This window comes from Nipponia nippon, unplaced genomic scaffold (assembly GCF_047370975.1).
Source record: "Nipponia nippon isolate SJK-2023a ecotype South Korea unplaced genomic scaffold, ASM4737097v1 scaffold_5, whole genome shotgun sequence".
In the NCBI taxonomy this organism is placed as follows: Eukaryota; Metazoa; Chordata; class Aves; order Pelecaniformes; family Threskiornithidae; genus Nipponia; species Nipponia nippon.
In genome coordinates this window covers 17,854,232-17,881,651 of record NW_028262369.1, presented here as the reverse complement: position 1 = coordinate 17,881,651, position 27,420 = coordinate 17,854,232, and the positions used below count along the sequence as shown (strand labels likewise).

The following is a 27,420-nucleotide window of genomic DNA, read 5'->3' as shown; positions in this document are numbered from 1 at the left end:
TCCTGTCACAAATACATTTTACACATCCACAAAAAGACAAAAGAGGAAAATCATATAATCCAAGAACACTTTACTTTCAGTTTTAAACTAAAGAAGGCAAGCTTTTAAACAGGAATTACTGACATCTTATGAAAGTCCGTCATTATATATCTGGAAATGGGAGGTGAGTCTTGCCTCGTTACAATTGCTCACAATGGGCAAAAAAGATTCCTTAGAACTACCAAAAGCCAACAGGACAGTCGACATCAGCAGCGCTCGCTGCTTGCTGCACTGGCGCCGCTTACACAGATGCGCAGACTGAAGTTGGCACGTGCAAAGTCCCATCATTTCCGTGATCTTGTCTCAAGTGGAAGGCAGTTGCTGTGGCTTCTGGGCCCGCAGCTTCCCTCGAGCAAAGACATTAGAATGTGATGTTTGCAAGACCTATTTGAAAAGAAAGGGGGATGGGGGGGAGAAACAAGTGTTTATTCTTATACTACCCATACTTCACTACTATTAGGACAGTCAGACACAGAAAGAAGGATGCTTTCTGTACTTTTTTTAACCCTTTTTTTGATTGTGATACAGCAATTAATTTGAATAAGCCAATCTGAAAGAGTACTGAAGTTATTCATGGCAGAAAGAACACAGAGGCTGCTGATGAACTAAGGGTCTGCCCATGAAATTAAAAAGAGAAAGCTAGGGAAAATACCATTAATGAGGGCAGTAAATTCACAGTGGATAAAGAAAAACTGCTTTAGATTAAGGTATATCCATGCATTAGACATTTGATTATCTACTTTGAGATTTGTCTTTTTTGACTTTTAAGATATGCTGCATCATTTAACCTCAGTACCCAAAATTCTTCTAGAGTACTTCTCTAACCACAGCAAAGAATAAAACCAGAGATCCCAGGAATACTGGCTACTATGAATAGCTGAACTTTTTGGCCTTAGCTCCTCTAGAAATAATTTCTGTATTGCAGTCATCACTTTTAGCCATAAGAAATCAAATGGAAAATGTGCATTTCTGCAGCTCAAAAGTGTTGAAGTTGTAGGATTCAGGTCAGCAGACACCACAAGCTAGCATCTCTGTTACAGCACCAGCAACAGGGAATTGAAGATCTAGTTTTACCAGCTGTATCAGATGCTTTGCTACTCAGTCTGGCTGCACAACTTCAGCAGAGGTTCCATCTATTCACATTTGCTAAGGAACAGCAAATAAAATTTGTTCTTGAATACTGCTTTGTCAGGAGCAAGGGAAGGGCAGAGAAGGAGAAGGGGAGGAAAAAGATATAAACTGGCAGGCAGAGAAGTTTTCTGGAAAGACTAAAGTCCCTGAAATTACAGACAGAAGTAGAGATAAACTGTGTCTGCAACAGAGTTGTCTTTCTAATTTGGACAAATAATGGCTGTAGACATCCATCATTCACCCAAACCATAATTCTTTTGATTTTATTATTTCTTAAGCAGCAGCAACATACATAATACTACCTAAAGCATAAATCAAGTCTCTCTGTTTCAAAGAAATTCCCATCTAGGAGAGACAGAACTTTAAGAACAAAAGGAACATTTATAAGTGTTAACTTCAAAGGGAATTTTTTTCCCCCAGGAGAAAGCAGCGTGGAAAACTTAAGTCTCAGATGGATGTAAATGGAAGCAATGCAGAAGACTGGGCTAAGTAATACGAATTTATTTTTATGTTGTCAGGACACTGTGATTTCATATACCGTGTGCCCATATGGCACTTTACATGCATAGGATTTGTAAACCTTTCAATTAGCACTGATAGTATAAAGCAAGCAGTTATTTAAAGTAACCCATACGGCATCTTTCTGTGTAAAAATTCTAACTCCCCTGTACTGGACAGGCTTCCTGTTGGGCAATTCAGATGCCAACACAAACCCTCAAAAGGCTGTGGAGAAAGTCATGAGACACCACCTGGGAGGTGTTCACAGCCCCAACGACAGAGAAGCAGACCCCATTCCTGCTACAGGATACTTCTATCACACATCTGGTGTATGTAGTCCCAGTCTTTCCACATAAGATTTCAATGTGAAGGGTCACCTCCTAGATGTTGGAGAACATTACCCAGATTACTGCTGTCCTTTGAAGCCCAGCAGATGCAGTAGTGCTGCATTAGTTGTTCAAACAGCTCCTTTTCATCTAGGAATTCAAGTCCTTCTATTCTGTAGGAAAAAAAGAAAAATTGTGATTCAAACTGGAGTCTCAGTACCGTTTTTAATGTGCTCTTCCTCACTCCATAGGAGTGAAAACTATGGCCAATAAGGCAGTTACTGTTCTAGTAAATTAATACAGGTATTTGTCCATAATGAAGATACCACCACTACTCCTAGCCTTTGTTGTCAATACATGAAACAAGTGACCCAAAAGATGTTTCCAACTTCTCATCCCTGGAATTTCACGTTCCAGGACTAATCTGTGTAACTTCTCATGAATACCAGTATTTCTCTTCTAACCCCTTTTACTGCATGTATCTGGTCTTGTTGGATTTAAGTAAACACAATAGTACAGCCCAATGGAAGGAGATTTATCTTTACCAAAGGATAACAGTGAACAGCTGAAGACAGTATTTTCTCCAGACAATCACAACAAGTCCATATTATGTCTTAGAAGAGTGATGGGTACACCAGTGCAGCTTCTAACAACTCTCCCACATGAGCTCATGATGAAGCACAAACCAAATGGTACATATAAGATCTGAGAATTTTTTTCCTAAAATGGTTCCTACCTAGGATTCTTAAAGTAAGATCTTCGAATGTCTTCCACCAAACAAATGGGAGAACTTCTCCCTCCAAGCTGTGCTTCCTTTAAAACGTTTAACCTGGCATATTCCTCTCTCTCACCCTAGATTACTTGTTTATTTTCCATGCTAAATATTTGGAAGGGCTGCTACTGAGGATCAAGAGGGGCTGAGGGGCAAAAGTTCCTAAACACACTCACAGATGTGCAAGTGCTGCACAGGAATACTTTGGTAAAGATTTTTATAAATAGGAAGCATTATTTGCCTCATTAATACTGAAGGACAGAGTTTACGTAACCTATTTCTTGGCATTTGGAACAAGTGGAAGAAGCTGAACAGATCTAAGGTAGTAAAAAATGCTGCAAAAAAAGTACAAGCTATGTCTCTCCACAAGTGCCATATGGTACAATCACAGAGTCATCGTTCCTATTTAAACAACCTATGATTTTCAATCTCACCTGTTCAGTTCCATGGTTTGAGAAATCCCCATATGTCAATACTTATTTTGACCAAGGTAACTTGTTCGGCTAATTCAAACTATAGTTAATGAATGACTCATAGCAATTCACACTTCATATCATATACCTAAGAAGTCACTCATTAAAAACAGTTTCCCCCTTTTTAGCTTTTCTTTAATGCAAAAAATGTAACAAAATCCATGCAGATTACTGACTGTTACAACAGCCTTTAGTTATACCCTCTATGTACTAAGCTCTGTCTGCAGGCCCAGCAGTCTAGCTCATGAACACGATATGAATGGAAGATGCATCAATCTGTTGAGAGATAGTCAGACGGCGCTGCTGGGCACACCTCTCCTCTCTCTCCCTCTTTGCTTGCATAGTAATATAGGTCATAGCACTAAATTACTGCCCTGCCTTGGCTCATTACCTAAATAAGCTGCCAAGGGAGAAGGGAGGGAAGAACAGGACCAGCCATTTTCCACCCACTTGTAGTAAAAAAGCAAATGGATAAGTAATCTTACCTAGGCCTATAAGACTGGAGCAAACACCTGGATGTCATCTCCCTTGGGGACATGAAAAGTGGCTGCCTGTTCTGAGCGTATTTTAGGACTCCGCTCCACCCATCTAATATTGTGGAGGCTGGATGTTCACAAGAAACATCTTAGGTACTGTAAAAACTCAATACAGCATTTCTGTAGCATCTGCAAATTTCTGTCATGAGATGCTTTATATTGCACCCAAACAAGTCATCACCCCCGCCAGTCTAGTTCTGGCAGCAATAACCCTCTGGATCATTAATGTTGCTCCAGGCATTATCCTTCAGGCTCTGCAGAGCTTCAGACTCAAGACACATTCTGTCTACCTAGCTAGCATCTGCACACAGCCTCCTCTCTGTTATACTAGAGGATCCCATACTACATATTGACGTGAACTACCTTGGAAATGGCATCTGAAGATGACTTTTGGCCCCAAGCAAGCTATCAATAATACCTTTTGACATCAGCCTGTGGCAAAAAGCTGTACACTTTCATCATATCAATGGCACGTGCAGTTTCCCAGCCATTTAACAGCAATCGTTCCCTCTGTAAAATAAACAAGCAGCACAGTTTTCAGAGGACTCGAGGAAAAATACCAGAGAGCAGTTTTTCCCCCTAAGGATTTCGTAGGCCATCTGCTTGACCTGTTCTTTGAAGACCTCATACTCTTTTCTAAGCATCTGCTGCTAACCTCTGCCCAGAGAGGACAGTGGGATAGATGGAGCTGTGCTCTGATCTACTGCAGTTTTTGTACAACTACCGAAACTAAGTGGTATCAAACAACCATGGCATTGATAACAGGGAACCACTGTAACATGGATAGGAAAAGGTTTCAGTAGGTAGCAGCTGCCCACCCCAAACCTGCTTTGGTCACTACTCTGAGCCTTACAGTGCACACACAGAGGCAAAACTTGCAGACAGATTAATTAAGTTTAATAACAGAGCTCTGCGCCCCTTTACCTGAGAGTCCAAGGATCTGCAGACTTCCACTCCAGCCAGGTTACACTGTCGTCTCTGCAAGTTCTCAATCATGATCTGTCCAAACCGGTCCATCATATTCACCTCAGGTAGAGAATGAGACAAAAGTGTTCCCCCTTCCGAAAAGAATGTAATCGCAGCAAAAAGCAGTAACTTGGTTAAACTCTTGAATTGTCTACGTCATAAAACATACAGGATAACATTAAAGTAAGTTTCACATGTTCTTACACCAGGTCTCATTTCCCACTGCCACCACCTCCTCAGCTACCTCATGTTTACAAATTGAGTGCCAGTTTAATGGTGACAATGCTATTGCCTTTGCAGACACAGGGACTCTGCACTGGGCACTGAAAACTGACTCTGCTTTAAGTTGTCAGCAACTTGGTTCACCTCTCTAGCAGTGATTTACAGCTTGGAAGATCCTGTTACTAATTCCTGGAGCCACCTAGCTCCCCTGAGGCAGCATTTTACCTCCATAGAGAGAAGCTAAGTTCATCCTGATGTGATTTTTTGCTCCACTTTGTCAAAGAACATAGAGAGGTAATTATGTAGTGTTATACACTCATATCCAACATTCAGCATCATTTCTTTTTCCTCTGCCTTATCTAAACCAATATTCCATGGTTTTCTCCACATATGGATTAAGCCTCAGTTCTCTTGGTTCAATACAGTCCAGCAATTCCCTTTCCAAATAGCTATGTATTCTTTAAAATGAGCTAATAGACCTACAAAATAAAACACATTACTAAAGAAATTCAGCAGAAACTGCTGTCTATACATAAGGATATGACCCACTCTTATTTTACAAGCCAAACTTCCACTTTTGAGAGCAATTTTTATGACAATAATGCAGGTCTAAAAATGCCATTTTTGTTTTACCTGCTCATAATTTATAAACATCGCCACTGGAAAAGTGCTTGCTGCCCACTTTAAAAGATTTGCAGATTGCTGCGGTGTCATGTAAACCAGTACGCACTCCGCTACCAGAAGCGTTGGCAAACTTTAAAACAAAAAAACAAGAGAACTATTTCTAGCAAAAGCACAAGAAAAATCTATAAAGAATTATTAGCAAGCAAATAATTCCATGTCCCCAAAAATTCTTAAAAGAGCAACCCTTTTTATGAGCTAGACATTTAAGACTGAATGAAATCACTTCATCAAGTTGACTAGAACTGGGTTTTCTGGCAGTCAACAGGGGACTCCCATGGTTACAAACCAGAGATATTAGGAAACAATCTCCCCTAAGTCAGCCATACTATGAACACAGAAGAATGTGTATTCTGTAAGTCTTCTCTGAACTGTGACAGCATGAACTGAAGTGCATACTAAGACTCATTTTGCAGAAGAATCGTACCCTATATATGCAATCTGCACTCTTTTAGAGATCAGTAAAATTAGGAATAAAATATGGATTGGAAAAAAAAGTTCTCTCTTTAAAAAGAGTTCTAAGAAGAATTTTAATTAGACAGATTTGTTCAGTATCTGTAAAACAAGCTTCACGTATTATTATCTAACAAAATGCAATCTATAGTTTGCACGTTGTCTCTTCCCCCTCCATCCACAAAACCACAAAAATAGACACCTACACAAGTCATTTTCCTTAGAATTATGGAGTTTTCTTTTAATTGCTAGAATGAACAGGAAAAAGAAAAGTCACTAGAAGCAGGAGAAATTCCACAAGGAGCAGCAATGTAGGCAAGCAAGGCAAGACTTCAGAGGATGGAAGTGTAAAGATTTAAATGGCAATTTGATGCATTCTGCTTACCCATATGCTCTCTCCCACCCAGCCAGATAGCCGCTATTTATATATCTTATATTTGAAAGGTATGTCCATCATCCACTCTAAAAACTTAAATCCTGCCCCCTCCAGAAGCCTAATGCTTGAACAACAAAATCGCAGATATTAGCTTCCGGACTTAAGTTCTCAAAGGACTCCATGGCAATCACTTTACCAAAAGGTCTAGGGGTTTTAAGTGGAGGCAATAGAAAGTAATTACAAAGATAAAACTCTGAAATAATGTAACATTGACAGAATTATTCTTCATTTTACCAGCTAAGCTCTCAGAAATCTTGACTCATACAGCCCTTACAATAGGGGTGGAAAATGTTCACTGATCTAGGTACTGCCCATCAATCAGCATTAAAACTAAATGCAACTGAACCAACCCATAAACAAAGCAATTTATGACATTTTGATACATGTCTAGTTTAGAGATTCCCCTTGCATAACTTATAATTCTATTAACTAAATTTCAACCAAATTCAAGCAAGGGGTAAATCTTTTAGAAATCTCTAAGAGTTAAATTCATGAAGTAGAGAAAGAAAACTCATATGAGTTCTGAGGCAGAAAATGGCTGCTGCGGGAACTCATCCCACCCAGGGCAAGGGATGGGGCGGGGAACAAGATAGAATTACAGCTGCCTACCCTGCAACAAGAGCTTTAACTTGCGTGAAAGGATCATAGACCCCAAAGAGAACCAACCACCAGAAACATATTCACAGAAAACCAGCCTTCACTCCCCTCAGCATTTTAAGAACAAGAAGCAAATAGTTCTGTAATGTTTGATCTTCTCAGGAAGGACGAAAACGCAGTTTGCAGAATAGACTACGCAAGGAACAACCTTGCTTCAGACTTGGAACTACCGAGCCGTCATGGCAATGCCAGCCTGCTCGGCTCAGTGAGGCTGCATGAGGTGTCTGAACAATTCCTTCTGCTCAAGGGCTCAGGAGAAGGTAACCATGGAAATAGCATAATGAGCACTGGATGCAGATGCTGTATGCCCAAGCCTGACTTTACTCTCACCCATACGATTCCACAAGCCCTCATCAAAATAAAAAAAAAAAATAATAAAAAAAAAATCTTACTGTATATCCAGGTTATGTTTCTTTAGCTTTTCCTCCAGATCTGATGAGAAACGAAGATCTGCTCCTACTATGGAATATCGACTGGAGTCTAGGCTGTGAGAATCTGCAAGTTTAAAATTTTGAGACTAACAGTTACAAATAAGAGGGATGCTGAAATTATAAATTAAAAAAAATACATAGGAACACACAAATTTGAAGTCAAAGTTTGACCTGTGATACCTAACAATTAACAGCAAACTCTTCTTTTAAAACATTAACTTCCCTTACACCTGATTGTTGTGGTTTACAGATGGTGATATATTAGCATCAGACTCGGCAACAAGCCTACTCTTTCACTCCGCAGCCACTCTAATGCAGATAGGTTATCCCATCCGTTACCATGGTTTCAAGGAATGCAGAGAGAAGAAAAATGTGAAGATTAAAGGCAGGGTTTTTTGTTTTGTTCATAGAGTCTTTTTAGATGACCCAACGTAGGTACATAAGGAACTACATTAAAAAAAATGTACATCAATCTCTGAAAAACTAAGAGTAACAATGTTCCAAACATTAACAATAGATATAGCCATATAAATTAACAACACGTTTAGCTATATAATATATATGGGTACCAGAAACATATTTGAGGGCCAAAACCCGTTATCATTTAGCCTTTTCATATGATCTAGCAATGGTATTTAAGTGTAGAGTCAAATTAGAAAAGGTATTCTGAGAAACAAATATTCACCCTCGCATACAACAGGCAGCAAGCTCCTGTAAATGCTTTTCAACATGAAGGAGGAACTAATATGTCAAAAGACACTTTGCCATACTAGCCAAACTGTAAGGAAGCCAGCAGCAACATGAGTATCTTGCTGTCAATAATTCTGATGACCAGTTGCAATCAATTCAACTAGATGAGCCCAGTCCCCATAGAAAGCATTTTACAAGTACAGTATCAAACCCACTTAAAGAAGTAAAGTTTTGTGGGAACATATCAGAGCGCTCTTTCACACTTTAGCTTTATTAGAGTGAAGTCATGAGGACAGAATAGCACATAATTTTCCCCTCTTGCCATATGAGTGCAACAGAGCAAGATGCAAAATAAGTCAAACAGTGGAAAAAACCCAGAGTGAGAGTTTAAAGTGGTCTTGTAATGGCCAGTCAATGTCAACTTGCAGTAGCAAGCTCTGGCACAGCTCCATTTGGGATCCTGCTGCAGACAGACACAGCTCCTGAATGGTAATACGGGAGCAGATGTCAAGAGCTAGGTGAAGAGAGAAAGAGAAGCCAAATGGCTGAAGAGACAGGATGAAAGGGTTTTTCCATTTCAGGAGAGGGGAAAAAAAAGGCAATTTATTAAATTAAGCAGTGCTTCAAACGTTCTGGAAGATGTACCTCAGTTTAGTTTTCAAGTGACCAACTGTTTGAAAATGGCACTAGAAAGTGACAATTGCTGTCTTTCCAGCAACATTTCTGAACAGATACAGAAACCAGAACAGTTCATGCAAAGAGTTACAGGGAAAAAAAGAAAAAAAGTGTTGTGTGGCAAATGATTCAACATTTTGAGTCAATGCTTTTTTCCATGTGCATGTTCTGTAATAGCTTTACTACTTCCCACACCCTTCTATTTAAGTTATTATATCAAGGCCATGATAATGGCATCAAAAAAAGCCACACAAAAAAACCCCACCACACACAGGAAAGTAGTTATATAGTGATTGGTTTGGTGTCCAGAGATAGAGCACAATAAGCATCAGTCACCAGAATTAGTATGAAATTAATGCAATCTTCCTGTCCAGCTTCATTGACTTGCACATACTGGTATGTTAATTATAACCAGAAACAAACTACAAAAAAATTTAAGTGATCCAGTATTGGAAGTAGTACAAACACTGCACCAGAGGTGAGAATAAATGCTCACACCATGTTGATTCAAGCATTTCTATTACTGAAGAGCAGGAAAGAGCAAAACCTCCCAAACCTTATGTTATAAAACTGTCCTTCACAATGGTTCAAATTTCAGCAATCTGAATTACTAACATTGTTTTTAATAAGCTTGATACACATGAACAAACCCCACAATTTCTGTTATGCCTTGATGTGGTGGGAGAGGGGATGGCTAACAGAAGCAACTGGGCAATCCTCAGTGCAGCCCAGCACAGTTGTTTTTGGAGATGTGGGTTGTGGACAAGTGAAAATAAACAGCCATATAGCCATAGCCCGGTTATTCCAAGTTACCTACTGGGAAAAAACCCAAACACCAAACTAGAACTGGTTTCTTTAAGGGTGATTTGGCTCAGTGGAAATATTCTTTAAACCTTAAAGCCAAATATACTTAATGCCTTAATACAGGACTCCTTGCAGCAGAAACTTTTAAAAGGCCAAGAAAGCTGATGAGGAATGGATTGTGTTCCTCTCCTCAAAAGCTTTTTACTCCAAATGCCATCACTTTACTCCCATTTCCAATATCCGGGCTGCCTGGTTCTCCTTCTTTGGTCCATTCAAACAGAATGTACTTGTTCCTCCACACATTTTCCTGCCAACTTCCCTCGACTCTCCATTGATGGTTGTTGGCAAACACAACCACAGATAGTACCGAGGCAGAGAAGCATACACGTTAGACACAAGCTGATACAATTGCTAAAAATTGTACATTTTAAACATAACTGAAAGCACCTTATTAAATATCTTCATAATTCACATAGTTCAACATTTATGATCAATAATTCTATCTTGAAGGAAGTCTTAGGGAAAAATATGAAATTTACACTAGTCAATTTTAAAATGCAAAAAGAGAGGCAAAAGGAAAAAAAGGCAAGAGGAAAGAGTTTAAGCTAAGCCTCTTCCAAACTTCCTTGTAAGAGTTTCTGCTAGCTTCCACCTTTGGCCTATACATGGCAATAAAAAATCCTTTTATATATAAAGTCAAAGGGATGAAGAGATCATACTTAACTAGGCAAACAACTTCAAAATTTTGAAATCAGACTGACAACTGCCCCATCACCTCACACTTAGATAGCAGACACTCACTTATTGCGAGGCAATGGCAGCTGATGATAGCTGAAATTGCCATTATTCCCAGCCTGGAGGCTAAAAGTTGAAGTACGGCCATAAACACCATGCTGAATATATGTAAAATAACATATAAAAAAAAAAAAAGTGCTGCTTTTTTATGGTCTGGCACCATTTTCTACTTTATTGCAGTTCGATGCTCTAAGTATGAAAATTTGCAGATATGCTGCTACCCTGACTAAGCAGCATGGGTGCAAATGTATTTTACAATACCTGCCTATCTACAGAGCAGCTGAAAAAGAAAAAGCAAGTTTCAGCTTGGTAGCACAGTCACGTGGTCTCCATTGATTACTTCTTATGAACAAGAAGTTTCTCTTAACTGAATCAATTTTTTTGGTGTTAAAAACCCTACTTTTTTTTCCCCACCATAATCTCACTCTTCTGAAGGTGTCTGCCACAGTGACCTCTCACAGACGAGAGCCCTGCATGCTCCATCAGATCTCTGCTGCTGCCAGGAGCGCTGCTGCCTTCCCTCCTGGCCGGGCCAGAGAACACCACCCACGCTGCACTAACACACAAGTCAGTGGCAGTTTTCAAATAAATAGGGCCACCTTGTGACTCAGGCCAGCTGTCCTAATGCTGGCATAGCCAGCAACATTTGGTGGCTTAATCTGTTGAAAATCCCATATTTCAAGCATTAATTCCCATCCAGAGGCCAGTATTTCATGTTGGTTTTTAGCGAAGTTGTTTGGTCATGATGTTCTTTTCTAGAGCATGGAGCTACCTTACAGTTTTCTTTGTGATGCTCACACTCAGCATATTCAGTTATGTACAAAGTTTCTCTCTTGTACTTGCCTGAAACGAAGGTTTGAGAAACACCAGATTCAGACTGCATTTGAGAAATACAAGGGAGGGGAGAGGGAAGGAAAGAAAGAAAACGACCCCCATCACTCCAGCCAACCCCATCTACCAAACACAGACTCTCTCAGCCTAGATGCACGCTTCTGTTAGCCGTGCATAATGCAACAGAGAATGTTCTGCTCCGATCATACCACTTGTATGTATATTTTCCGTGACTTTTGGTACAGAAGTAACAATATAAGTGGTTCGAATTTAGACATCATTACAGTAACTGAATGGTAGCAGGAGTTGCTTATAGTTGCCTTTTGACCTCACTGCAATAAATTCTTTCTGCACAGAAACATGCTACCAGCAAGTAAATGCTCTGTTTTATGGTGGCCCCCAGGCACTCACCCACTACCTTAATCCATCTGCTGAAGCAGCATTACAGAATCACAGGCGCACGAAGTGCAGTGTTTCCTCTGCTGCAAGAATTCAGAGTTTTCTTTTCTTACTCTCTTCTCAGATTAGTGAAACAAATTCCTGGATGTTTTCCAAGAGACAGCATGCAGGATACTATTGACTCAAACTGATTTCATTAGGATTTTCATCCTAAGGTATCTTTGGCAGCTCTACAAACAACCAGCCCATACAACCTATTCTGCAGACTCACAGGCATGACACAGTATTGGTTTCACTCAGGTTGTTTATACCTACAACATCAGAACAGGGTACACATCAAAACACAAAGACATTTAGTTTGTCTTGCAAGCGTAGGATCCTCCCCAACGCAAGGCATGCAAGTCACCAAGACAGCAACAACCCTGACGCCTGTGTTGGGTCACAAGCAAGTTTGGAAACGTAGGGAAAAGAAAGTTAAAACAACCAACTCCCAAAGCTGGACTAGACAGTGCTAGAAAGTGTATATGAGTGGCACTGAAAGGTAATAAATAGTTCGCTGAAGTGTAATTTGCACTTGCAAAGTAGCAAAGGTAGAGTACAAACTTCCCAACACTAGCAACTGCATCATGAACCAGATAGCACCACTGAACTTTGAAAACAATTTAACCTGATATTGCCACAGCAGTGTCAAATTACTGCAGAAATTTACCACTTTCCCCTGGAGATCTAACATTCCCTATGAAATGGCAAAGCTGTTCAATGACAAGTGTCATCTTGCTGCATTCAAGGGCAGGGCCCACAAATATCTATACTTGAACTGCAAGCCATGCTGCCATTGTTTTGTCTAAAGGGCAAGGAAAAAGCAGACATTGCCCTGAAGTCTATTAGCACTAGCTTCATGAAATGAAAACGTTTAATGTGAGAAGAAAAGCAGTAAGAGAACAAGAGTCACATCAATCGATATTACAACAACTCAAAAGCCAAATTCCAAAGCATCTAAACCAATTATTCCTGGTATACATCAAACAGCACTGTGGAGCTGATTGGGGGAGGGGGGAGGGGCAGGGAGGAATGACAACAGGATGGGACAACCTCCCTTCCCAAGATTCTAAAATCCTGGCCCATATCCCCACCCCAAAAAACACAAAAATGAGTAACATTTCCCTACCTGGAAATGCTGCTTCCTGATGCCCCATTACAATCCCTATGACAGGTGGTATTCCCAAAATATTGCATTAGTCTAACAGCTGTATCAGGTCAGACCAAAGGTCCCCCTAGTATGGTATCCTGCCTCTCATAGATGCCAACAGCAGCTACCTAGGGAAAAGACAAAGAGAGCGCAAATATGTACTACTAATACCGGCATCTGTGTTGTCTTCTATCTTTTTTCTAAGAATTCTTAAACTTGATTTGTATTTCTGGACCATTACTGAGCCGATGTTTTCATATATCTATTTATTATAATACCCAGATTTTGAACGCAGGCAGCAATAATCAGCCAGCAGCCTATGATTTACATGCGAGGCACAAACTACTTTTTCCACCCATGTGCACCACTTAATATAAATCCACATTGAATTTATCACCAAGTCACTAATTTCACAAGATTCTTCTACAGTTCTTTACCAATCTGAAGAGTTTGGACTTGCCAACAAGCTGCCACTTACTAGTCACTCTATTTTCCCAATCATTACTTAGTGTTAAACAACAACATATCCCCAAGTACAGCTCTCCATCTCCCTCCATAATGAAAATTAACAACATATGCCTACTCTCCATCCCCAGCTCTTTATCCATATGAAAACCATTCCTTCCCCCAACAACAACCGTGCAATTTATTTCGCAAACTTTGGTAAGGGACACTGTCAAAACATATTTTTTGAATTCAAGCACTATATTAATTGGATGTCCTTTTCCAATATATCTGCTGGGTCCTAGAGAACTCCAATAGGTTTATGAGGCATAACTTACCTTTACAAAAGGCATGCTGACTCTTTCTCAACACATTATATTATTCCTGTGTTCCACTAAGTCTGTCTGTTAGAATTTCTACTAATTTGTCCAGTAGAGACATCAGTCCTACTGGCTTGTAGTTCCCTGGATCTCTCCTGGAGCCCATTTGAGTCACAGCCGCCACCTTCCAATTCTCAGGTACTAAGACAGTTTCAAAATGAGAGGGTATATACCAGTTAGTAGCTGAGCGAATTCATTGTCAAGTTCCTTTAGATCTGTAAGAAATCTCTATTCATCTGCCTGTTTGATTTGTCTACTTAGTCCACAGCCTCTTCTGGTGGCACTTCCACATGAAGCAGTGCCATTAATTTGTCCTTAAATGAGAGTTCCCACATGGATTTCACTCAAACTGACCTGTGTTTATCAAGTGCTATCTCCAAATATCTGGACACCATGCTACATCTGAAAGATCTCAGCGTAGTAGAGCCTGCATCAGCTGGGTTACAGTAAAATGGCTACTCTAAAGTATTTAAAACCCAGTACTGAGAAAGAACAAGAGAAACAGCTTTAGAGAAATAAGCCACTCCAATGCATTCAGAGAGTGATACATTAATTGCCGTTGACTGCTGTGACTTGCTAATTAGTAGCTTTTGATTACAGTACGCTGCTGCAACTTGTTTTGCTGTACTAGATGTATCTACAGCTGTTCAGTAACACAAATATTATCAAACCCTTCTGATCGACCCTGCGTTAATGCCTTTTCAACAGTGCTTATGCAGCACATCTCATTGTATACAAGAGACATGTTATAAGAAGGTCTCCTAGCTGAAACACAGTGGTACTTAGGAGCCCTTTTTCTGAGATGAGGCACTGGGCTTTCATCTTTTGAGACCTGAATGTACAACGGAGAATTCTGCCATCCAAATGACATCTAAAAGGTTGGTAAGACCCTCTAATATCCAGCAATAAAAGGTGTATAATATGCATAAATATGCACAGTCAAGTCAGTGTGTGGCAGTACTCTGATCCAAGTTAAAGCACTAGAAGAGCCTTAGGGTGAAGCACCTACACCTTGCCACTAGCAGCACAAGCACACCTCCTCGCCCTTTGTACTCTTCCTCACTCTTTGGAGGGCCCTTTCAAGCCCTCCAGATCCTCAGCTAAAACTGTGCTTATTAAAAGCACCTATAGATGTAATCACATCAGGGAACACAAAACACTGCCAGCTCTGTTTTAGGGTCACATCTGCTAACACAAATCAGTTGGTATCGTAGATGCAGATAATTACTGTTCCTTGTAAAGGGTCCAAAGCAGCTACTACAGTGCAGTATCTGCTATTCAGGCACTGAAAACATTACTCAACGGAACCTGTTCTTTTTTTCCACAAGTACAGAGGTTTTTGAATTACAATCCTGACACAAACATAATGAGGCTATAAACCAAGAGAGCACAACCACATGACACCACCTGAATCTAATATCCTCTTAATACTAAAATGTAACAAATGGCACGGGCTCCTGAGAACGGACTTTGCACGCTGCATTACTTCTGTGCTAAACGTAAAGACTTGTGCTCTTAATGAGACAGAAAGAAGAAAGAGGAAAACACTCAATAGATATTTTAATCCAGTATACATGACTACCAGTAGCATTTTTCCTTTTCTGTGACAGAAAAGAAAACATAACTTAAGCTACATATGACAGAAAAAGAAAGAAACCCAACAACTTTCTGGCAGAATAGAACTACTTCAAGAGAAGACGTTTCTAACATGACACAGAACAAATGGGCAGGAGTCTGTAAGAGAAGAAAAAAACCTTTTTTCCCTCCCAATTCTCTGTCCAAACAGTGTTTCAAACATTAAAAGCCTGCCCACATAGCAGAACAAAATGATCAGAAAAGTTTTAAAAGTGCTGCAGTACATTGCTGACTGATTTTTAAGATGACTCACCTATTAGAAGAGAGTCCCCTGAATGGGATTCCATAATTGGTTTTGACAGGGGAGGTTTTGATCTGGGGGAAGAAGGAAGAAGCATCTCTGAGCAGTTAAGCTTGTTTAACAGTGTGCTTACAATTTTTTTTTTTTAACATAGATATGTGTGTGTGTGCGCGCGCGTTAAAAACAGACAGGAGAATACCTCTGCCCTCTACTGGAAATAAAGACGTTTGCAAGTTAGACTTAGTAATATGTTGCAGTTGAGTTTTATACCAAATGACACTTCAGTTTTGAGGTAATCTTTCAAGAGAAATCCAGACTTCAAGTATCCTCCATAAGCCTTAATGTATTCATTCAAACAGAACATTCAGGTATAGTACCAGCTATCCTACCTCTGTAACTGAACGTGCAAGTCTGAGAATTTACTACTCTCTTCAACAGTAAGAGAAGACTTAATCCCCTCTAATCACTGTGAGGCTTCCCCTGCCCATTATATTTTACATAATTAAGAATAAAGTCTGCTTGCCTCCCTAAAGCTTCCAGATATCAACTTCTCCAATATGAAATAGCAGCTACACAGTCACACATATGACCTGCCTGCATAATGAAACCTTTATTCTAAATCCTAGAGCATGAAGAGTTTCTTGGAAGAGAGATTAAATAATTGTAGCTTGCAGTTCATGACATTTTGCTGAATTACTTTCAGTTTCATATAGCTAAACATAAGTGTTATACTTACTTGATATTATGTATTTTTCTTGCAACTATCATTGGAAAATCCACTTCAAAATATTTTCTAGGGAGAAGATTTTCATCCTGATAATTGGAGGAAGACTCTAGAATTAGGGACATTCAAGTTTCACATGCACATGATAAGAAGATATAGCCCTAAGTCCTAAACAGTTTTGTTTTAGCTTACACTGGCATTTGTAATAGTAGTATAACTTAATGTCTTACGATTTAAAAAAAAAAAGACAAAACAAAAACAAAAAACAAAACAACCCAAAACAACAAAAACAGTTGAGAGACATTAGAATGTCCTTTAAGCATTATGGAAATTATTTAACATTTTATGTAATGCAGCAATCCTAGATACTAGGTCACTGAAACATATATTCCCACAATATATTATCAGAATCTAGAAGAGCACAGCAACAGGAAACTATTACAACATTTACCATGCATCTTCAGTATATTCTTCTAAGAAAGGAATCAGGAACACTTTGCACAGGTTTACACAGAAAGTGACCACATTCCACAATTTGTCCTCAAACCGACAGTCAGATTACAAGCACATCAGTATTCCTCTACTACAAAAAAGGGGAAAACCTCTTCGTTTCATTTGACACCAACAGATAAGCTGTACCAAGTTTCTCCCTATGCAGCAATCCTTTTGTGATGGATATGTAAGGCTAGTTCTAGCTTGTCAACCTCATGCATTTCTGGACAGTAGATTAAATCAGTAATCAGAACACTGAAGCGCACGGTTAACTGGGTCCAGTCTTCTGTCCGTTAATTATACCACACCTGCTCTTTATAAGGAGAAAGAATTGGAATTACAGGCCCCACTTCAGCTTTTAGAATCGCTGTTACAGGAAAGTTCATCAAAATGTGTATTGACATAGTTTTCATAGGAATGCAGGTAAGAAAAAAGCTTCACATCTCAGAAAAAATTCATTATTTTAGTGGTGGACTTAGTAGTGCTAGGCTAACGATTGGACTCAATGATCTTAAAGGTCTTTTCCAACCTAAATGATTGTATGATTCTATGAATTGTGACCAAGCAAAATGCAACTGGCCCCTTAGGCTTTCTTCCAGAAACCAAATTTACAAATGTAAATGTTAATGAGAGGACAAGATGACTTAGAGGTGTGTTCACTCAAAATGATACTATGTAATATCTGAATAATCTCAATTTTTGTGAATGACATACATGCATACAGATATATATATTTACATATATAAACTCACATTTATATAAATAATTCAGAAACATGTAAATAGAGCCTGTACAATCCTGTACTTTGGTACCCGATTCCTGTTTTAATATAGGATAAAAAAAGTGGAATCTTAAGGCTTAAAGAGCCTGGAGTTCAAGCTCTGTTCCTGAAAGTCCACTAGAGGTCAGACTCTGTCACGCACTTTTTGGTAAAAGCCATTGAAAACCGCAGCCCCTCCTGTGCACTGAGGTTTAAAGATACCTAAACTAATTCTAAGCAAGCTGAGAACCGAGGCAAACCAGCCAGGGCAGTCAGCCTCGCTGCACACCTCCACGTTGTACTACAGACTGCAGCACCGATAAGCCCTCACAGAGGAGTGCTTCAAACGTCCACACAAATCTTTGTCTTCAGCCAAGTTCATTACTCTCAGCTATCATTACCTTTAATCTCCAGAACAGGGTATCCATGCCAGCACCAAGATTAACAATTTGACAGTTGCATTCTGTCTTCTTTAGAAAAGCTTTAATCAGATAACTGACTCCGTGAACACGAGCATAATAGCCTGTTACCAAAAAAAAAAAGTTTGTTTTTAATTATTATTTTCATAGAATACTTGATGTTTAACAGTCATTAAGATTTTTAGGTAGTCTATTTAAAAAATGGTGTTTCTTAGGAAGAATAATGCACTCTTTTTGAGATACCTAAGGGTTTGGGGGTTTATTTTTATTACTAACAAAATCTGATACACTGATAAAACAGGATTCCTTGGATAAATAAAAGTTTTAGTCAAGTTTCACCTCAAACTGAGCAGAATAATTCTACCTGGCGTGCACACTTTTGCAGAGACCAGAGCTGACACACCCTGGGTCAAATCAACATTTTTGACTGCTTTGTAGAGATTACCGCACACTAAGACACACAGAGACATTCCATTCAGAATACAGAAAGCAAAGGATAAGAGTTTTGATTTAAAGAATAATATTTAAAAGATCAGATACCGTATGGAATTATTACTGTGAAGAAAACTTGTCTCATTCTTTACTTATTTCCTACACTCCATAATAGCAAGTATATGGAGGTTTTGTCAGGTGCTCTTCCAGACCAGTTAAGAACACGTTTGCACTGTCTTCATTCAAGTTCACATGCCAACTTGCCTCTATTGATTTCAGGTGCTTTTCTCTCTTTGGCTTGTCTCACAAAATATTGGATGTAGGGGTCTTTCCAGTAGCCAACACTTACAGCAAACCTGCCCAGCGGAGGAAAATAAGAAAAAAAAAAAAAAAAGAGAATTATGAAATAAGGCCACCGATATTTACTCAGTAAGATACACAAGCTGAAAAGGTCACTCTCTGACCTGGGTGTGTCCATGCAGACAAAGTTTAAAAACCCTGTTGAACACGTGGAACTATTTCAATGAATAAATTATAGAAAGTCTAGTAAAAAAACGTTGGCTCTTGCCATATTAAACAAGCATCTGTTTAATAGCCTCTGCACTATTGGATGAACTTCTGCAAGAGAAGACTCTTATCTCAAATATTTCCTCCTTGAGGACCCAGAAAACAGAGGAATTGTCTGTGTAACGCTCCTCAGGCTGCACACAAAGCATGCCTTACTTCTATACGTCATTATGCTGTGAGCTGTTTGCACTTATTCCAGAGCTTCTACATATCACTTTAGCACAGACAACGGTGCTATTCTATTCTAATAGAATAGTACTAGTTTTACAACCGATTTGAAAAGGTAAACTCTCAAAAACAAACTCAATCACCCAACAATTTGCTGCTACACCAATAACAAAAGATAGAACAAAAAAGCCAGCAATAACAGAAGTTAAATTCACACCCATGCACAACAGGGCAACAAAACTCATCACTCTCCCAGCACCCATCCTCCAGAGGAGGTGACATAAAGAATTCTGAAAAATCGCAAGATCTTTTTTCCTGAGATATCATCATCACTGAAATTGCTGATCCCCACTATTAGACAGTGTAACTCTAGTTATTCCTGTATGCTGTTTTATAAACAAACTCTAAGTTGAAAATTGGACAGGCGGTTAATAACAGGACTGGGAAAGTTTATGGCAAAGCTGAAGACTGGTCCAAGTGAAAAGCACCTTCGGAGCAAACGCCCACCCTTCCGAAGGGGCGCTCTGACCGCGCCCTGAAGTTTATTCTCCCCCACGCAGCTTAGCTCACAGCTATGCAGCCCTGTCTGTGCCTCCCCGGCCAGCCGGTCCTCGCAGCCCGTCGGGCCCGGGGTTCCGCTCTCGGCCTCGGTGCAGACAAAGGCCACCGGTACCACCGGGCACGGCGGCACCCGGCAAAAGAAGGGGCTCGTCCCCCTCTCCTCCAGCCCGGCTTCCTGGGGGCCGGACCGTGCTGCGCCGCCTGCCCGCCGGCTCTGCCTGCCCTCGCCCCCGCCAGCAGCGCCCGCGGCCCGCTGCGGAGAGACGCCGGAGGGGCCCGGCCCAGCCCAGCCCACCCCGCCCCGCCCCGCCCCGCCGCTCCCTCTCCGGGCGCCGCTACCGTTTGCAGACGGACGCGTCCTCGCACGTGCCCCGGACCGCCTCGTCCGCCTCGTCGAGGCCGGCGGCGGAGAGGGGGTCGCGGGCGGCGGCCGCCATGGAGGGCGCGAGGGCCGGGCCCAGGGAGCGCGCGAGGCTCGGCCGCCCGCCGCTGCCGCCACCGCCCCTGCGGCCCGCCCCCCGCCGCCTCTCATTGGGCGGACTTCGCAGGGCGGTCCGCCGGAGCTCGGCAGCGATTGGCCCACGGCCTCGTCTATTCCCATAGCGCCCAATGAGAGAGCGCGAGCTGCACCGCCCCGCCCAGGAAACGGCGGCGGCACCGCAAGGGAAGCCGGGAGCAGTAGTCTTGGAGGACGCTCGGCGATAACGCCGCGGGGGGTGCGGGACGGGGGTGGGTCGCGGAGATGTCCGCTCCGGGAGGGGCGGCCCCCGCGCACCGAGCCCGGCCCAGCTGCCGTTCCTGAAGCAGCAGTGGCCCTCGCTCCCGAGAGAGCGGCGGGCGGAGCAGCCGCCCTGACGCTGCGGAGCGCCGACATCCGGGCCCCGGGCGGAACATCCGGGTTTCCAGCCGCCCCGCTCCTCCCAGGGACCCAGCTGTTCCCCGCGGGCACGTGACGGTGTGGGCGGGGCCGGAAGCGGCGGTGGGTTCCGGTGTGGGCGGGGCCGGTGGCGCCGCCGTGAGCAGGGAGAAGGAGGAGGCGGCGGCTGGAGGCCGGGCCGGGGTGGCGGCAGCGGAGCAGCGGGTGCCCGGCGGGAGGCTGGGGGGACGGCCGCCGCCATGAAGAAGCAGTTTAACCGGATGAAGCAGCTGGCCAACCAGACCGTCGGCAGGTGGGCGCTCGGCGGCGGGGCGGTGGGCGGCCCTGCCGGGCTGGGCCGGGGCGCCGGCGGGGCTCGGGCGGTGGCTCCGCTCCGCGGCTCCGCTCCGCTTTTCCGTGCGGGGCCGCCGCGCTGAGGCGGTGCTGCTGCGGGGAGCGGGCGGACGCCATCCGCAATCTCGGCCGCGCGTCGGGGCGCGGAGGGAGCGGGCACGGCGGGGTCCCCCCCTCCCCCCAGCGGGGCCTTTTGGGGAAGAAAAACTTGTGTCAGCTCAGGGAGAAACTGGCGGGACGGGGAGGGGCGGGCAGCCTTCGTTGCTCGAAAGTTAAAGCAGCGAGAAGGTTCTGGTTCTCGCTTTTCGAGCCGGGAGCGGGGCCTGGGTGGCAGGGTGGGTGCCGGCCCCGGCCCGCTGCGAAACGCGGTGTCGGTCCGTCGGTGTCCGCCGGCAGCGAGGCCCCCGTCTTACCTGTCTGTACGCGCTGTCAGCGCCAGGCTTTGCTCGGGCAGCGGATTGAGCAGAGCCCGGCTGCGGGCCGGGGGCTGCGGGCCGGGGGCTGCGCCGAACCGCCCCTTCCCGCGCAGCGCCGGGAGCGCGGGTTTGTGCAGTTCGCGTTTAAGGTTGGTGTCGTGTTTAAGGCTTGCGAGGGCAGAAAGCAAAGTTCCCCTCGGGGCTGGGGAATGCCCCTGCTGGGGGCCGGGGGGTTCCTCAGGGGGTGTCCGTGGCTCCCGAGCCCCCGCAGAGCTGTTTGCATTGCGGGCTTCCTTCTGTGACTTTCGTTTCCTTTGTCACTGCTTAATATTGAGTTACTTGATCTATTTCTCACTCTTCTTTGCATTTAAGAAGACTTAAGAGAGTGCATTCTCTGTGATTTAATTTTAACAAAAATAACAGAAGTCTTGTAGGTATGATTGCCATTGATTTACAGACATCAGGGTCTTGGAAGGTCTTTAGCCTGATGCTGTGGAAACAAATCTGTGCGTAGACACCGGAATGTCCGCCTGCAGCTCTTCTGTGTGCTAAAAATGCAAATGTAACTTTACTGTGTTTCTAGTAGAGTTCTGTATTTTCCCCCAGAAACTGCTCTCTGCTTTAAGTGAAAACTTAATCTGAAAGTATGTACCTGTACCGAAAGTATAAACTTTCATAGTATCTGAGTTTATACTTTCATGGCCTCCACTCCAATAATTCATTTAATACAATGTTTATTTTCTTTGGGGCCTGCATACATATAAAACAGGTCAAGTGTGTCAGCTAATAATGGCGAAGTAGTAGATTTTTTAATAGGGTATCTGTTTTGCTATAAAAGAGAGCATGACTTCCAAACCGCTCTTGTGTCCTTTCATTCTCATTTCATATGAATTAATAGAATTTTTTTTTATATTGTCAGAGTGCTTATTGGCATTCCTTTTTTGCATGTGTTGGGCCCACAGCTCCAAATCCCAAGTGGAATTTCAAGTAATCTGCACTGTACTGAGTAGGATAAACATCTTGGGCTGCTTTCTACTTCAAGGGGAAAATCAGAATTAAATCTGGAGCACTGTTTATAGTTGTGTATGGGTTGGCAGGTTCATAATGACCTTTGACTAAATGCAGCTGAAGCCTGGTGGAAGCTGTGGCTATCGGTTGTTTCACCATGGAGGTTCTCAGGGTGTGGTTGTCTGTGTGCACGATTATTGCTCATACTTCTTCGCCAGGTAGTCTGCTGGTGCCTTAGCAGCCTGGGTCTAGAATAGCGACGTTTTCTAGTTTCATTAAAATACAAGTACCTGGAATTGTTTTTCATTAAAAACTATTTAAAATGACACCGACTCATGTGTTTTTATAAGCTTAATATTAATAGTTAGTTTAATTTAAACTTAAACTCTGTTCCTCTCTTTCCTGTTTTAGTCAGCATTAAATACAAGCATGCCCTTATTGGTTTTGTCTTTGCTTATAGAGTGTTTTTTAATAATACAGTATCTTAAGTTAGTTGTATGGATTCTTTACCCAAGAATATGCAAACATTTCTTTTAATTGAGTAGAGGTAAGAAGACTCTGAAGAGTGAGGGTAATCATAAAGTTTTGACCAGTGCTTGTTACCTTTTTCATGTATAAATTATATCCTCATGTTTGTAAGTGCTTTGAATGAACCAAATTGACCCTTCTAGGGGTTTGTTTGTGTAGCCTTGTTAGCACAAGGTGGTACTTACTCTTTTGTTGCTGACCTTAATATTTGTGTCTTTCCAAGAAAGAAAATGTTCAAAGAAAAATGCTTATGTAATTGAAATAATTTTCATCACTGTAAATCTGCATTAATTCTAATGAAACTCAAGAAACTTAGTTTATGGACACGATTTGGGGATGGGAGAGAAAGAAGCAAAACTCAGGAGGTTTGTGTTGGCTTTTGCAATGTATGATCACCTGTATGTTTAGAAGCTGTAACAGTGGAAACTCAGTAAAGATATTTTTACGTTTCCCAGAGTGCAGTGTATTCTTGTGGACAACCGAGCACTGTTTTTCCCTAAACCTGTTTTTCTTTAATTTTTTTGGTTCATCATCGCAGTGCTTTTATCTGACTTTCAAGATATCCTGTTGCCTGTAAAGAGGTTTAAATTAGTCATTTATGTCAGATGTTCACTTAGATACAAACAGCATCTTTAAATAGTTACTGCTTTTGAGGCCCGTCGAAGCCCACAGTCTAGTGAAAACTTTGATTTGACAGAGTCAGAGAGAATTTCTGGAAATGCTTCTGCATCTGTCCTCCTCCAGTCGAGGCAGCGAGAGGGGTGTCTCAGTCCTGCAACACTGAGTCAAGAAATCAAGCATGATTAGACCAATCTGTGTACAAAGGAGGAGGAATGGTGCACTTTACAGTTTTAATAATAGTTAACTTGAAAAACACTTTTTTTCAAGAGGTATCAAATGTGCTATTAAAATTAATCGGTGAATATTTAATGTTACTAGCCTCCTTACATTTCATGTACTAGCCAAGCATTCAGATAGTCACCAGGGTCTTATTTCATTTCCCAAAGTAAAATCACTTAGCAGTGAAAGATTTGTGATTGGTTTCACTTGCAAATATCAGGGCTGAGGTTTTCAAACTTTGGGCAGTGCTGCATTCTGTGGTTTTAATAAGCGCTGTAGAACTCAGGGAAGACGTGGGAGATGTGACAATCATCATTCAGTAGGATCTTGCAGGCAATATTAGCAGAGGCAAGTGTTTCTGGCACTGGGTACCAGAACAAGGAGCGAGCCATTTCAATTTTTGTAACATTGAAGAAAAAAGGAGAGAAAAACAAGAAGAAAAAAAAAGATTGCAGTGTGCTTCTTATCTGTCAGTACTGTGGCAACTTGCTGCTTTCTGAGATGGGTTTATATTGAATTCATGTGACTCATTTATTAGCCTTTTATTCTTGGGCAGAATGAGGAGACAAATCCTATGTCAAAAGGACTCTTCTGGTGCTGTAAATGTCTTGAAGAGGTGCAGAGTTCAGTATTTCAACACCCTGTACGCTGTTGGGAGATCCAGCTGGTGGATAAGCCGCCCCACAAGAGAAGCAGTGTTCGGAGGAGCAGTTTGGGCATCTGTGCTGAGGGGTCACAGCCCCCGTCTCTGCTGGCTCACCTGGGGCGCTCAGGATGTCGTGTGGACTGCCTGCTCCCATTTGCCTTCTTTGGGACATCTACCCTTCCACTGCTCCATAGGGCAATCTTTAACTGGCTGTTGCTTTTCATGGTGGTGTATTAGGAAGGTGTATTTTCTACTGCTTTTCTTTTCACTCGTTCACAGCTTTTTTCACCATAATTGAGAGGTGGGGAGAACAGGCATGTTATCATGAGGTCAGCAAACCTTGGCTGTGCATCAGTGATGTCTTTACCATGGTTTTGTTCTCTTTAACTAAGGGGTGTTTAAAATAGTTCAGGATTTATCCCGTTCAGCTTGCCATAGGTATGAATGATACTGCGTTTCTTACAGCCAGCTTCCGAAGGTTGGCGTCCTTGGCCTTGTACCACAAATATGTGACTTAGGACCAGAGAAGTAACTCCTTAGCATGAAAAATAAGAAAAGATGTTGAAGAGCTTTGTTAAAGCAGAGGAATGGCATTTATGGGAAGCCTATGAGTCTGCATGGATAGTATTATATAGAATTATGAAATATATGTAGGAAACTAATTAACTAAGAGGGGATTAGCTGAGTGGAACAGGATTCCACAATAATTAACAGATGTGTTAAATATTTTGCAGCAATTATCTTGTGGATGTTGTTGGATGCCTTAAGACAAGTATTCAATCTGCCACCGAGTACTTTATGTATTGGACAGATCGGTTGTAAGTGCTGCAGGTGTGCAAGCAAGCGTTTCTACTGAGGGGAACAACTCAAGCTCTAGTTAACCCATAAAGTAAAATATCAATTACTTGTCTGTGTAAACCTGGAGGAAAGGGGAGATGAAACAACATGCTTTGCCTTTCATTGAAAACGGGCAGTTCAAGCACTAGTCCCTGTAGTTTTGTTGGCTGGTGTCAGCTAGTGTTGGCTGCTTCAGAGAGACGGTCCAAGTCTGGGCCAGGCGACTGAGACAACCTCCCGTTGGGAGGTGGCATCAGAACTTTTCAGGGCAGTCTTAGCTAGCGTAACGAACTGTGGATCTCGGTGTGTGTTGGTTCTCATGTCAGCGTGAGGGATCTCGCATCTTCTCAGGGATAACTCGCAAGAAGCAGGGCCAGGGCGTGCAGGGGAGTGGAGGCATGGCTTACCAGGAAATCATTAGTTCCGTATGGGCTGAATTAACATGTCAGAATAAACTGGCGTCTTGACCATGACAGATAACACAGCTAATCATGCAAAATAAGCAGCTCAAATCTGACTTTATTTTGAACTACGTCCAGACTCCAGCATAAACAATTGGAAACAGCTTGAAACTTTTAGTTAGGCTTGAAAAATTACGGGGGAGAGGGAGTGGAGAAGAAACAAATAACCTTCATGCTGAACTTCATGACTTTCAGGTGGCCTGGGATTCCTTAGTGACTATGTGCTGAGATTGCTTTTAATGGAATTTATGTACTAATTCCTCTAAACCTTCATCTGTTTTGAGGGTCAAGGCTCATGCCCACAGTTCTGTTCTACACACACGTTTCATGTGTGCTTTGTCTGGGTAGAATACCTTATGAAATGGAAGTCGTGGAATAGGCTTTACTACGTGCTGTCTCGCGAATCTGAAGAGGTGAGGTACTGCCTGCCTGGTGTGTTTGTACCTTTCCTTGGGATGCTTCATAAGCAGATACTCATTCTAGCAGACCAGCTGTGTGTTAGGTTCAGAAATGAAAAGGATTATATTGTGTATGACATCAACAAGGTAATTCTTCAGATATCTACGCTTGCTTGTCTTACAGTTTTTATACCCTTTTATAAATTACAAAGGGAGACAGGTTTTGATTACAAGCTCGGGAAGTACTCTATAGTTGCAGTCATCTCTAATGAAAATAAATGTTCAGAGCTATTGTCATTAAAGGCTTCCAAATGATACACTAATAAGCATTTGAACTACATAGCTACGTAATTCATATGAGGAATGAGTCCACAGAGGTGTTTGTATTGTGCTGTTTACTTACAGAAAAACAGGTTGGTAATTAATGACACTTGTTAGACTGTCTAACAATTTTATGCGAGTTAGTCTTTCCTGCCTCTGGGGACACAACTATTAATGTTGTTCCCTTCAATTTCTTTTTTCATTTTTTAGGTGCAATCAACAGAGTACCATGTAAATTAAAAATTCTTCTAGCCAACTGGCCTGGAAAGTTTAGATCTGGTGAAGTCATCTAAGATCAAGACTGACAGATAGGTGGATATACTTACTAGGAGAGATACTCTGTCTGCCCTTAGGCTGTTACAGTAATGTAAACCAGGGATGAGCAGATCTAACTAATTAGAAATCTGGAAGAGACCACAAACCACCTTTAGAAAGATCTTTTTTTATTTAAGAAGCTAACTTACTATAGCTTATTTTCTAGTTTTCCACTGTTTAAATACAACTTCTTGTATACAAATAGGTTTTTCCAGGCCCTGTACAGATGACATTACTGTGACTCAACAAGAGTATTTGAATGTATCTTTTAATAGCTCATGCCCTGCATGAAAGTTACTATGCTAAACTATATTTAGTGTTTCTTCAAGCCACTTGGCAGTCTATGTCGTAAGTTGGAATTGGTATTATTGTAACACAATTATTACATTAAAACAATTATGTTAAAATGACTATTATTGAATGATTGTGTCAAGTAAGGAGCTACCTACATTCAACCAATATGACATTAACCCTACAATGCCATTTGATGTCAAAGAAATACTTCTTTAAGGTTTTTTCTAGATCTTGTGTGGGGAAAAAAAATTGAGTATGACCCCAGTATTTGAAAATTTCTGGCTCATCCAAACATTCTTCTAAAAAAGTAAATATGATA

The 27,420-nt window shown here is 41.8% G+C and overlaps 2 protein-coding genes across 13 annotated transcripts in view; one reads left to right on the top strand and one right to left on the bottom strand.

Moving 5' to 3' along the window:
- Positions 1 to 53: 53 nt before the first annotated feature.
- LCMT1 (leucine carboxyl methyltransferase 1) lies at positions 54 to 20,356 on the bottom strand. Of its 5 annotated transcripts, none has more exons than XM_087732027.1 (11): positions 20,167 to 20,355; positions 18,796 to 18,887; positions 18,082 to 18,203; positions 16,441 to 16,517; positions 15,717 to 15,778; positions 7,583 to 7,685; positions 5,597 to 5,717; positions 4,700 to 4,801; positions 4,194 to 4,285; positions 2,070 to 2,167; positions 54 to 423 (listed from the first exon to the last, which is right to left on the bottom strand). In XM_087732027.1, the coding sequence occupies exons 1-11, from the start codon at positions 20,262 to 20,264 to the stop codon at positions 401 to 403; spliced, it is 990 nt and encodes a 329-aa protein (XP_087588153.1). In that variant the 5' UTR covers positions 20,265 to 20,355; the 3' UTR covers positions 54 to 400. The 5 variants fall into 5 exon arrangements, with proteins under 5 accessions (XP_087588153.1, XP_087588155.1, XP_087588156.1 ...); XM_087732029.1 differs by having other exon boundaries at positions 18,640 to 18,887; positions 20,167 to 20,223; XM_087732030.1 differs by lacking the exon at positions 20,167 to 20,355 and adding an exon at positions 19,755 to 20,080 and having other exon boundaries at positions 18,640 to 18,887.
- Positions 20,357 to 20,538: 182 nt separating this feature from the next.
- The window catches only part of ARHGAP17 (Rho GTPase activating protein 17), a 49,146-nt gene continuing 42,264 nt past the window's right edge, over positions 20,539 to 27,420 (top strand). For 6 of the 8 annotated variants that reach the window (XM_087732020.1, XM_087732016.1, XM_087732014.1 and 3 more), the window contains exon 1: positions 20,539 to 20,996. In XM_087732020.1, coding sequence (XP_087588146.1) covers positions 20,944 to 20,996 — 53 coding nt within the window. In that variant the 5' untranslated portion in view covers positions 20,539 to 20,943. The remainder of the gene's footprint in view (positions 20,997 to 27,420) is intronic. The other 2 variants (XM_087732013.1, XM_087732019.1) reach the window with 2 other exon arrangements.

Bases quoted from the DNA above. Each gene is read 5' to 3' on its own strand.
- LCMT1 (XM_087732027.1), bottom strand. From the start codon at position 20,264: ATGGCGGCCGCCGCCCGCGACCCCCTCTCCGCCGCCGGCCTCGACGAG. The intron at 15,779-16,440 runs GTAAGTATAACA...TTCTTCCCCCAG, and splicing joins AGAAAAATACATAATATCAA to ATCAAAACCTCCCCTGTCAA. The intron at 424-2,069 runs GTAATGTTCTCC...CTTTTCAAATAG, and splicing joins AAAGGACAGCAGTAATCTGG to GTCTTGCAAACATCACATTC.